We start from the raw sequence: 12,775 nt of genomic DNA on the forward strand, positions 1-12,775 counted from the left end.
TGCAATGTACAACATGTTTTCACAAAGTATACACAAGCAACCATGGCAGTGACAAGCAAATATCAAATTACGGTATCATGGAAAGGAATAAAAGGAAGAACAAATTAAACAAAATATCAGAGAAGTACACATCTACATACCTGTCCACACAGCCTTAAATCCCTTCCTGACACCCCAATGATTCGTAGTAAACACAACACGGTAGTAGATGGCTGACTGGACAATGTAGCCCCGTCTGTCTCCACTAAGAAGGACAAGGAGGTTGTTGGAGGCGTCATAAACCTGCAGTTTACAAAAGGAGGATTGAGTCCCATTTTGACTACATTCCAATTTTCCTGAAAACTAACTGTAGGCAAATTCGGATTTAAAACACTCCTACAGATTCTTACATGTGTAGATTCTATAATGATCAAAATGAAAATATAATATATGAATAAAATATTACCTTATTATGATTTTCGCAATACATACTAAAACCTAAATTATTGGGAACATGTCAATTACTCTTGTTTTAAGTAACAGTTATTGTTTAATATAACCAAATATTAAACACACTCAAATTGATTACAGGACAAATACATAGGTTAACAATCCACAAAGTTCCAGGAAACACATCTAGAAATATGTTTACACAAGCAATGGGCGATCTTTTCCAATTTATGTTCCCTTCTCTAAACCCGACAGTGCGTTGACCCGGCCGTCCAACCTTAAGCTGACAGCACAAATCGCATGTAGCATACTTGTAAGCGATATGTTTCTCTGTAACACTAATAGATGGCTAACCGGTGCAGCCTTCACCTTTATTGGTTACGTCCATTTCGCTGGTGTACGAGCAGTATATCTTTTCGACCCTAAACAATGCTAATCTATTGTCATGTCCTGTAATTTGTTCTGTGCTCCGGTGATACATCAATGATAACCAGGTTTGCTTATATTAGAACAGTAAACCATGTTAATGTAAAATGTGAGCGGTTTGATCAGCTGATCGTTCATTCTAAGTCGTTTTGTGCTTAAATTTCACGCTTTTTAAACATGATACATAGTTTAGTATGTGTCCATGGGTACGTCGTATTATCGTGCAGTGGTTACATGCGGTGGTACACAAACTTTGAAGTTCTTACATTTATGTTCTGACATTTAAGTCGGTCAGATAATTGTGAATTGTGACAGCAACACAAGTCTTTAGTAGGAATATAACTGACGAATTGAGAAAATAATGTTCAGGAAATAGTGCATTAACAGGTACTAGTAAATTATGTCATAAACAAATATCCAAAATAACAGATATGGAAATAACTGAAATCATGTTTGTATTTGTAATATACATGGTTGAATATTGTCCGGATGATCGGTGTCTGTTTGTTGTCATAATGCTACACGTATTTCTAATGTGTAATCATAAGCCCTTGAAATTTCTTCCCTGTTTTCTGTCTGTAAAAGTAGTTTCTGAAAGAATCATTGATCTGATATTTTAATTGCACGCTTCGTTCAATATTGGTTATTGTTTTTCAAATAAAATAGATGTTTACATACCTTGACAACATCAAACCCATCCTTCGTAATGAAATCTTCGAACACGAGAGTGACCAGTGTCTCTCCTGCATCAATGATGTAGGTACAGTACAGATTGCTCCCGTAATTGCCAGGGTAGTTAAGTGAGGTGAAAGAACCAGAGGAGCTTGTGTAGCGCTCACCGCATCCTGAAGTAGACACAATAAGGCTTGTGTGAATGTGGTTGTTCCTAAAGTTTCTTCTTATCAAGAAGTTATAAACATCAAAGAAATCCAAAACTGTTGAATAGGTAAAAGATGAAAACGGTCGCCCAAAATGTAACAAAATCTCTTTAGATGTAGAAAGATATATTTTTCACTGCCAATTGTAGCATTATTAAGAATAAGTTATTCAAAGTGTAGAGGCAGTAAATTTAGAGTTTAGGCTAAATGTTGATGTTGAGAGATATAAAACATATCCCCATGCAGAAAGATTTTGTCATTATCTCACCAAAGAAAATGACTTTACTTAGGATGAATTATATGTCCTACATATGTTTCGACAGATAAACTGCTTTCAGAAATTTCAACTTCTACACATATCTGTGAGATGCTTTAATTGTACTATCAGTGTTTACCGAGATATCAGTAACAGTAATGAGGTAAAGACTGCTACTTTTAACTGGGGACCTATCATGTGATGTCCTGTGGCACGATATTTTAAACAAAGTAAATGCCAATGTTCTGGAAATATCTGGCAGATATCAGACAAGGGCTTGATTCACTGGATGTAAGTTCGGAACCGAACCCTGAACTTCGGCGTGACGGGCGAACGCAATAACCAATAGGCTAGCCCACCATCACACTTTCATGTTGACGTTCTGGAGAATGTTTGCTCAAAAACAACAAATTGGTCAATTGCTTCCCACTTCCCTGTAAATCATGTCAAGGTCAAAATCATCAATTTTGGTCAAGAAGCGTGAAACAAATTAATTCAGATGTTCTGTAGGGGTCAACCCCATTGCTCAAATCCAATAAGTCCACAGCTCCTTTTGGACTAGTAGTTAATGTTAAATGGATTTTAGGAGAAATCAACTAGTCCCTGAAGATTTTCAACAGCCTCGGACTAATGTTGTACTGGCCGTGCCTGTGCCTGGATTCTGGATATATCCTACCGACAAATAGGAAATATGACAAAATGAATGCATTCCATTCACTTCCATCAAGATCATCATTATCCAAGGGGTCTGCAATACACCTTGGCACCAACTCGGCAAACTTCAAACTTACCTTCCCACCTAATATAGATGTGATCTCTAAACGCACCTCTTGAAATATTTCACTACGAATTAAGGTCAGGTCGCCTCATTCATTCAATGTCTGTGGACTTCCAAAATAACCTTTCAACACACCCAAATATAACTAACAATAACTGTTTGCTTATTGTTTGAATTACGTATGATTTGCATAAATGTTCAGCGTTCAGGAGTTTTTGTACTTCAAAAAGGAAATCCCACCAGTTAAAAAAGCGTCAGCCAAATATTTTAGCACCCGTAACGGCCACCCGTTGAGCATGTTGTCCGATATTTCTTTTTAATGTTATCGTGTTTATTTTACATTTGATCAAACAGTTTTGATTTGTTGATAACAATGAGAACACTCAAGTTCCTCAATTTCTGTAGGCTTGTGAAGATCCGGGGTAGAATAGGTCTTCAGCAACCCATGCTTGCCGTAAAAGTCGATTATGCTTGCCGTAAGAGGCGACTAACGGGATCGGGTAATCAGGCTCGCTGACTTGGTTGATGCATGTCATCGATCTAAATTGAGTGGATCGATGCTCATGATATTAATCATTGGATTGTCTGGTCCAGACTCTATTATTTAGAGACAGCCATCATATAGCTGTGATATTGCTGAGTATGGCGTTTAAACAATTCAAAACAAACCAATTTCTGTAAATTAGCAACTTTCAGTGTAACTAATTACACATTTTTTTTAAATCAAACTTCGCACTACACCTCTACTGTTCACTGAACGTGTTCACTAAGTTTGAAAAGAATGCAGTAGTTTTCAAGTTATAGGTCACACTAAAATATCCTTGGAAGGACGGACGGACGGACGGAATTCCTTGAATTCCTATATATTATCGCCCTTTAAGGTCAGGGGGTACACAAATCTGGATTGTTACATTATTGATAGGATGGAACGGAAATACGCGTCATGATTCTCTCGTACTCCTACAATCCTTTTGTAAGATCTAACTTAGTTTTCCAAAATATAATGTTTAATTCATCTCATGTTAATTCCTTGGATAAATTTCCGCCAGTTACATGGAACTTAATTACATCCAAAATGAAATACAGATCATCAAAGAGAATTACAATATTCCTAGTTGATCCATCATTGCTGAAACCAAAAGCACATATATCTTTCCCTTGCCAAATTCAAAACAAGGGGCACATAGGGCATTATCGCTCACCTGGATATTTACACAATCTTGACAAAATATACATTTGCATTGTACATGTATATAATGCTGCACAGATTTCGTAATTGTGACTCTGTCAGCATATAAAAGGGGTGGATGGCAAATCCGACAGCATGGGGACTTTTGCTACCTACATGGACCCCAGCCGGATTTACATCATTCCTTCAGCTGTTGCCGATTATTGACAAATTTAGCAAACATTAAAACAACACATATGCTACGACTAAAGGTGTGGTAGAAATAAATATACTTTGAAAGACGTGGTCTTACATACCCTCTTAGGGGGACGCCAAGTGTTTGAAGGAAATAGTCCAACAGATGGGAGCGATTTATTTCACCCAAGGATCCATAAAAGGTAATGCAAGTTTGAAGACAAAAAAAGGCTGAAATTACCAAAAATGTTTGTCTTACAAAAATCTGATGGTCTTTTTTCACACGAGGGGGCGCTAAAGTCATGACACATAACTTTTTGGGGGCATAAAACTACTTCCAAGTAAATGGATGTTCTCATCAAAAGTGATATGTTTTCTTTTAATATTTGTTTTCAAAATAGATAGAATTCAACAACATACACAGTCATACACAAAACTTGAGCGTTCTGATATATTTCTGGTACAATAATACTTGTGTCTGCACAACAAATTGCAAAAATAATCAATGTTGACACTTTTCATTCATTTCCCTTCCTTCACATTGAAAAGAAACATTGCATAAATTCTCATTTCTATCACAGAAATGAGTCAGAAATTAAGATGATAATTTTTAACCATTCTATTAAAATGTTTTTGCGAAAGTGGCGATGGTCATATTATAAAATGATGACACAAGGGAGATGATAACTCTTTCCTAATGGTATTCATAAAAGTTGTCATTTGGATACATTTTAAGAAATATGAAAGCACATCGGGTAAGAATTTTCAGTTGATGGATTATCAGTTGAAACAAGTTCCGTTTGAAGCTATAAAGAAAAGCACAAAAAGATTTTTCTCCAATGAGGTATTTTACAGCAACTTCAATTTACAATACTTATCCTTTAGCGTACCTTATGGCAGTTGCAATGAGAATGTCTGCAAAAGAATTTTCGTGTCTTATTTGGCCTACACAAAACGTATTTAGTATATGTGTAACTATGATAAATAATTTCATATTCATGATATTACAGTATATACAATCTGTGTAATGTTTGTGAAAATCTTGATTCTCCAAACATATCTTTTAGGGCATCAGATACAGGTGTAGTTCATCACTTACAACGCCTGGAATGGGGTCCTGTCTGGATTGATCATGGGAACAGCAGTAACAACACAAGACGCTATTTCGACATCAATGCATTTGCTTCTGTAATTGGCAAGGACATATTTCAAATACTTTCATCCGTACATGCTTTCACATGGTGCGACTGCACAGCTGCATTCATTAGAAAGGGAAAGTGTCGATCCTTGTAAATGGTCCAGTCATCAGATGCCTTCAAGTCAACATTTAAAAGTTTGGGCTTGTCACAGAAACGACAAGAAAAAATCTTGTGTGCACCTAATATTCCAGACCGGAGATGTCAGACATAAATGACATTTGATTAGTATTTTTAAACAGAAGTATGCTCCTTAAAAAAATGTGTGTTTCTGCCATCCAAGAGAACATTAGTTGAGAATATCAAACGAACAAACTATGTATCAAGTGTTTGGAGAAATGCTCACACACCAACTCATGTTGAATATGCACCAGAAGGACATGGCTGGAAGGTAGAAGATGGAACCTACCAAATTGTTTGGTTTGATGGTGACCAAATGCCAAGCTGCATCACTAAGGAACTGACGACCATTCCTGATGATTTAGATGAAGACCATGCTGATGCAAGCATGAGTCACAGTTCAGACAGTGAAAGTGACACAGATGAAGAAGATTAATGTTTATCATGTCTTGAAGATGTGAGCTGGGTATACATGTCACTTAGCATCCAGAGAACTAAAGTAAACAGCTTAAAAAACTATTTGTATCATACGAACATGACTCTTGGAGCAGGCGACAAACAAATGGGTCAGTAACTGTTTGATTTATGGCTTCTAGATAGTCAAAATTTGAATAGTTGAAATACATCTGAAATACGAACATGTGGTCATTTCGATTCTCAAGAAGAATCTCAAGATATTATGAATTGGAAATTTAGTATCATAGTGTCATGTACACTAAATAATACATGAAACTTCTTATGCAGACATTCTCATTGCAAGTGCTATAAGGGAGGCTAAAGAATTATTATTGTAAATTGAAGCTTCTGTAAAATACCTCTTTGGATTGAAATGTATTGAGAAATGTGTTTGTGCTTTTCTTTATGTACTGAGTCAAATTAAAAACTTCACATTTTTAAAAGTAAACCCATATATGATATACAACGGACAAATGTATCAGAGAAGGTAATTTTTAATTATTAAGGTCCAAAGAAGGATTTTAATTAACGGTGAGCCATAATTTGTTCCAAGCACCCACGGTATTCGTTAATAACATCAACAGTTTAAATCACGCAGTCCCAAGCACGATAATCTGACGGCACACAAGTTCAGTAGCGTGTATGGCCACCATGAGCGTTGACAACTGCCACACAACGCCTCCGTATGGACCTCGTGATGCTTGTGAACACATGATTGGGAAGACGACGCCATTGTTGCTGCAAAATGTTGCCAAGATCTTGCAAATTCTGTGGTTGGTTCTTGAGAGTATGCAGACTTCTGCCAAGAGCATCCCAGACGTGTTCGATAGGATTGAGGTCGGGAGACCTTTACGGCCAGTTCACGCCATTGACTCCCGCATTCTGAAGGAAATTCCTTGTCAAAATTGCTGTGTGGGGTCTGGCATTGTCGTGTTGGAAGATCAAACCGGTTCCATGTGCTGCCATAATTGGCAGAAGTTCTGGTGCAGGTACCTGGTCGCTGTAAGCAGCAGCATTGAGGTTGCCACTGATGACAAGAAGCCTGGAACGTGCATTGCCACAGAAAGCACCCCACACCATGACACTTCCGCCTCAAAATCTGTCAACTTCCTGTACACAACACTGGGCGTAACGTTCATGACGGCGCTCTCACACCCTCGCCCTACCATCAGCAAAACGAAGATTAAATAAGGATTCAACACTGAAGACGACTTGATTCCAATTCCTCTGAGTCCATCGAAAGTGTCGCTGTGCCCACAATTGACGTTGATGTCTGTGTAATTGAATCAGAATCGGCCCGCAGTATGGCCGTCGTGCTTGAAGGTGAGCAGTTCTCAGATAGTTTCGAACAGTTTGCGCACTCAGTCTACCCCTAAACAGTTCATTTCTGGTTGATGTAGCAATCACAAATCGCTGACGGTGGTGACGTAAGACAACTGACGCCCTTCTGCATGTGACGTCACTATTGGTCGACCTGGCCGAGGGCGATCAGCTGTGGTATCCGTTTGCTGTAGACGCGTCTGTAAATCATAAACAGTCCATCGACAACAACCCATCGTCCTTGCGACTTCAGCTACGGGCGTTCCCGTCTGCAACATGCCGATGGTACGTTCACGTTGCACGTTTTAAAGGCGTGGCATGACAAATGTCAGTAAAGACTTTTGTTTTCTTGTGTTTTTCTTTTTTTGTTAAAACTTTAGGATTGTGAAGTTTTTAATTTGGTTCAGTATATTTTCTAACAGAGCTTGTTTTAACTGATAATTCATTAACTAAAGATTCTTATCTTAGATGCTTTCATTTTTCTTAAAATGTATCCAAATGACAACTTTTATGAATAGCAAATCAAAGAGTTATCTCCCTTGTGTTTTTAATATGACCATGGTCACTCATTTAGCAATAACCTTTTAATTACTTTAAATGGCATGGTTAAAACTTATCTTAATTTCTAACACATTTTTGTTACAGAAAATAGAATCCATGCACATTTTTTTTAATGTGAAGGAAGAGAAAAGATCGAAAAGTGTCAACATTGATTATGTTTGAAATTTGATGTGCCAACTCAAGTATTATTGCTCCAGGAATATATTAGAATGCTTAAGTTTTGTGCATGTTGTTGAATTCCTATTTATTTGGACACCAAATACTAAAATTGTCTTTTTTAGTTTTGATGAAAACATCCATTTACTTGGGAGTAGTATGATTTAAAAAAGTGCTAAGTCATGACTTCAGCGCCCCCTAGTGTGTAAATGGACTATCAGATTTTTTAAAGGAAATCATTTTTGGAAAATTCAAGCTTTTTTGTCTTCGAAACATGCTTTTACTTGTTTGAATCTCCTAGGTGAAATAATCGCTCCCATCTCTTGGATATTCATCAGATTCAAATTTAGCAACGGTAAATTTTTTAACATGCTTAAAAATTTCCACCGTTGCGCTGCCGGAGAGAGCAATGGCAGTGCTCCTGTATGGCTTCGATAATGTCGGTAGAGCACCGGTAGCGCCCCGTAATGGATCAGCAGCTCTCCGGTGGCTTCAATGTGTACCGTGCTGGTATCACTGTGATACCGTAGTACGGCCGAATGCGCCGACTACGTGATACCGGAGCTCCACCGTTTCATCGGTAGTGCATCGGCAGCGCAACGGTATCACTCTGCTATAGCTCCGGACAACAGTGGTACATCGGTATAATATCGGCGGCGGATCGGTAACACCAAGGTGACAGAAAAATGGTATTTGGTAGCACATCAGCTCTTTACACTGGTAGGACAACGGTATCACAACGGTATCACAACGGTATCACAACGGGAACGCCGGTACTACATCGGTATTGCTACGGTCAATTTTGATTTTTTTTCAAGTGCTTTCTCGACGTTGTCAAGGGCAGTTAAGTACTGGTGTAGATTAATCACTCCAGATAGTTATAGGCTACCTCATCAAGTTGAAGTCTCTTGATGATTCTGACAGAGTCACATGGGCTACACATTTCAAACATATTCTATTTCAATTTGGGTTTTATTTTGTATGTATTAGCCAGGATGTTGGGAATATTGACATTTTTATCCGAAGATAAGACTTCTTGATAATTTTAGACAAAACTGGTATTCTACACTACCCTCTTCTCATACATTTATAACTACACTACTGCCTAGAAGTCCATTCCCCTTACGCCACGCGTTACGCAACCCATGTGCACCCCGTTGACTACTTGTGTGGAACCCGTCCGCCACGCGTGTGACATCCGTGCGCAACGCATTGAACACGGGTGTGCACCCCGTTCGTCACTCGAGTTCAACGCGTGACATACTCATTACAGGGGAAACAAACTTTTGACCAAAGGTGGACCCATGTTCAGCTGAACTTGGAGGTGGCAACAAGAAGAGAATTTTTTTTATATCCTGACGAAAAATGTCAAAACACATTGTATCATATGTACTTGCTGATGTCTCATTTTTAGATGTGATAGTGATGGAAAATATGACTACTGTTGTGGCTTCTACATGATGTTTTGCGATGGTGAGAATACATGATCTTGGTAAATAATATTGCTATTCAAGTGTTTTTTTTTTAAATTTTGACATTTAACGTCTCTCAGTAATCATGTTTATGAGGTTTGGGGGAGTATTGTTTTATCGCACGCTCTCACTTCACGCATGGATAGATTCGAGGAGAGTATGGGCAGATTTGAAGACAATGTTTTAAAAAAGCTATAACAGACGTTTAATGCCAAACTGATAGAGATTCGGGAAGATGTGACGAGGAAAGTGAAGGAGGTGCACGACAGAAGACAGTATTGTGCATACACAGTGCAAAGAGAGAGGACCCGTGAAGATTCCGGGTTAGAATAGGTCTTCAGCAACCCATGCTTGCCGTTCAAGGCGACTATGCTTGTCGTAAAAGGCGACTAATGGGGTCGGGTGGTCAGGCTCGCTGACTTGGTTGATGCATGTCATCGATCCCAATTGCGCGGATCGATGCTCATGAAGTCAATCACTGGATTGTCTGGTCCAGACTCGATTATTTACAGACCGCCGTCATATAGCTGGAATATTGCTGAGTGCGGCATTAAACAACAAACAAACAAAGCAAAGAGAGAGACGTGCTCAATAGAGAAATCAATGAGCTGAGAAACAGAGCTGTTGGGAGAGAGGAAGACGTCAAAAAACTAATCATTGTGCTCAGAAATGTTGCAGGAATAGAGGGTGAGAATGATAGACATAAAGTCAATGCCATGATCAAGGACAGTTTGAAACTGAGAGGTAAAGTGACAGACAAAGCTTTGTGAAAACAATTGGCAGGGGTGATAGTTGAAAGTCAAGTGAGGATAAAATTAAATCTTGAAAGCTGGGAGATACGAGGAACTATAGAAACGTCTATGTTATGGCTGATAAAACCCGACAACAACGCCAGTACAAATCAAGTCTGAGAATAATAGCTACTGTGGTGGTGGGGTTGATAGGCTCGCGGTTGCAGCTAACACGATCACATGATGATAACAACCACACGGACAGAAACACGGACAGAACGGATCGAGGTGACAGGTGATATTGACAACCACGATAGAGACAACGTCGGGAGACAGAGTGCAGACGACACAACAGGGACAGACGAAACTGGCTTGATGGAGACAGGAGACCAAGAGAATCCACCACGAATGGAGGGGACAGGAGATCACCTGCAACACAGACCAGGGGCTCTAATCCATGGAGCCAGGATGGTAGAAGATAGTCAGTCTGCGTGTTCACGAATGTTGCTGGCTGGACACCTGACATTCTGAACAATAGTCACATGTTACGCCGCGAACTGTTAGAATTCCGTGACTTGGATATAATTGTTGTAGCCGAAACTCACCTACGTAAAGACGACGAATTGACAATAAACTGATATACATGGTTCGGATATAACAGACCTCCATTACATAACCGTGCTAAACATGGATCTATACCAGATTTCTCATTAGAGACACTTTTCTTGATAGTTTTAAGAGTGTCGCTATTGAAAATAAATCTGATGAAGGTATAGTTTGGATAGAGCTCTCAGACCAAAGTAACAATCATAGGTTTCAGGCGTGCCCAAGGGACTCGTTATTTGAGTGGACTGTCATGTTTGTTAGCACCAAAATGTTGCTGTTAGGGAGAAGGATGTTGTTTATGCAACTAAGTACTTTACTTCGGATGTACCAGGTGATTTTCTTACATCTAATGATATCAATTTACAACTTGAGGCTCCTACTCACTCCCAGATTGATCTCGATACCTGATCTGATAGGTTAACTGGGTTAGTTAAGAATAAAATGCACGAGAAGTTAAGTTCTCGCTCATTGTTTTGGGGAAGAGGAGTAATAAAAAGAGGCGAGGTGGAAAGCCATTGTGGAATGATGGCCTATGTTTGTTTTGGAATGCAATGTGTGAGGCGGAAAGAAAGTAGTGTAAATATAAGCATGGACCCGGCAGAGTGAATCTTAAGCATAGTTTTGTTATGAGGAGAAAGGAGTTTGATGAGCCTGTTGAAACAGCTTAGCACTCATTATTGTTGGTTGGTTGTTTTTTTGTTTAACGCCGCAATCAGCAATATTTCAGGTACATGACGGCAGTCTGTAATAATCGAGTCTAGACCAGAAAATCCAGTGATTGATATCATGAGTTTCTATCCACGCAATTGGGATCGATGACATGCATCAACCAAGTCAGCGAGCCTGACTTGACCACCCGATCCCGTTAGTCGCCAAGCATGGGTTGCTGAAGACCTATTCTACCCCGGAATCTTCACGGGTCACGCATATATGAGTAAGACTAGCAAACGGCTGGAAAAGCTGTGAAAGCCATGACCGGGAGTTTTGCAAGAAGATAAAATCGGTATAGTTGGAGAGAGACAGAAGCAGATTCCAATGAAAGTTGTGCTAGAGGATGGAACAGTGAGTGAGGAATGGAATATAGTGCTAGATATATGGAAGTGAGATTACTGTCGGTTGCTGAATGGGAATGCTGGTTCCCACAGCGAAATTGCAGATAACGACAGACAAAAGGATGAAGATGTTCATGTCCTTTTTAATGCCAATATTACAATGTTTGAAGTAGCTAGAGCAATAGACGGAAATCACCGTTGGAAGGCGCCTGGCACAGATGGTATTCCCACTGTATGTTTGAAGTCTCAAAATGATATATCAGCAATGCATAAAATATTTAATTTTTATTTTACCACTGGTAATATTCCCACAAAGTGGTAGATGGGAATAATTAACCCTATACAAAAGAGCTGTACATTGAACCCTACAGATCCCTTATCACAAATACAATTTATAAGATGTAATGTACTGTCCTTAATCAAAGATTACAATCTTGGACAGATTCTACCGGTGTTTTGAATGGTGCCCAAAATCGTTTTAGAAAAAAGAGGTCCACTATGGACCATATTCACACAGAATGTTCAATTATAGAAACTAGAAAAAGCATGAAAAAATCTTGGTTTACAGCTCTTATAGATTTAAAAAAAATATGATTGCTGTTAACAGAAATCTGCTATGGCATAAACTTCATAATATTGGTGTAAATGGAAACATGCTAGTAGCGCTTCAATCACTTTATCGCAATGTTAAATGAAGTGTGAGAGTAAGTGGTATGTTGACATGTGTGATGTGTGATGTGTCATGTTAATCGTGGCTTGAAACAAGGGTGTTTACTGTCTACCAATTTTTATTGGTAGTTCGGCTTTAAGTAGTGTTAACTGTTACAGCTACCTGGGTTTATTGTTGACTGAGCATCTTGATTATAACACAATGGCAAAGACTGCGGCCAAATCAGCTAACAGAGCATTAGGCCTACTTATTTCCAAGTTATGCATATTAGCACTTTTTCTAAGTTATATGACACTATGGTGTGG

At 38.9% G+C, this 12,775-nt stretch overlaps 1 protein-coding gene across 1 annotated transcript in view; it reads right to left on the reverse strand.

Moving 5' to 3' along the window:
• Positions 1-132: 132 nt before the first annotated feature.
• The window catches only part of LOC139457891 (scavenger receptor cysteine-rich domain-containing protein DMBT1-like), a 72,122-nt gene continuing 59,479 nt past the window's right edge, over positions 133-12,775 (reverse strand). The window contains exons 5-6 of the mRNA XM_071239238.1: positions 1,534-1,700; positions 133-282 (exon numbers count right to left, since the gene is read on the reverse strand). Coding sequence (XP_071095339.1) covers positions 133-282; positions 1,534-1,700 — 317 coding nt within the window. The remainder of the gene's footprint in view (positions 283-1,533; positions 1,701-12,775) is intronic.

Source organism: Haliotis cracherodii, unplaced genomic scaffold (assembly GCF_022045235.1).
Source record: "Haliotis cracherodii isolate W230 unplaced genomic scaffold, xgHalCrac1.p SCAF_12, whole genome shotgun sequence".
Lineage (NCBI taxonomy): Eukaryota > Metazoa > Mollusca > Gastropoda > Lepetellida > Haliotidae > Haliotis > Haliotis cracherodii.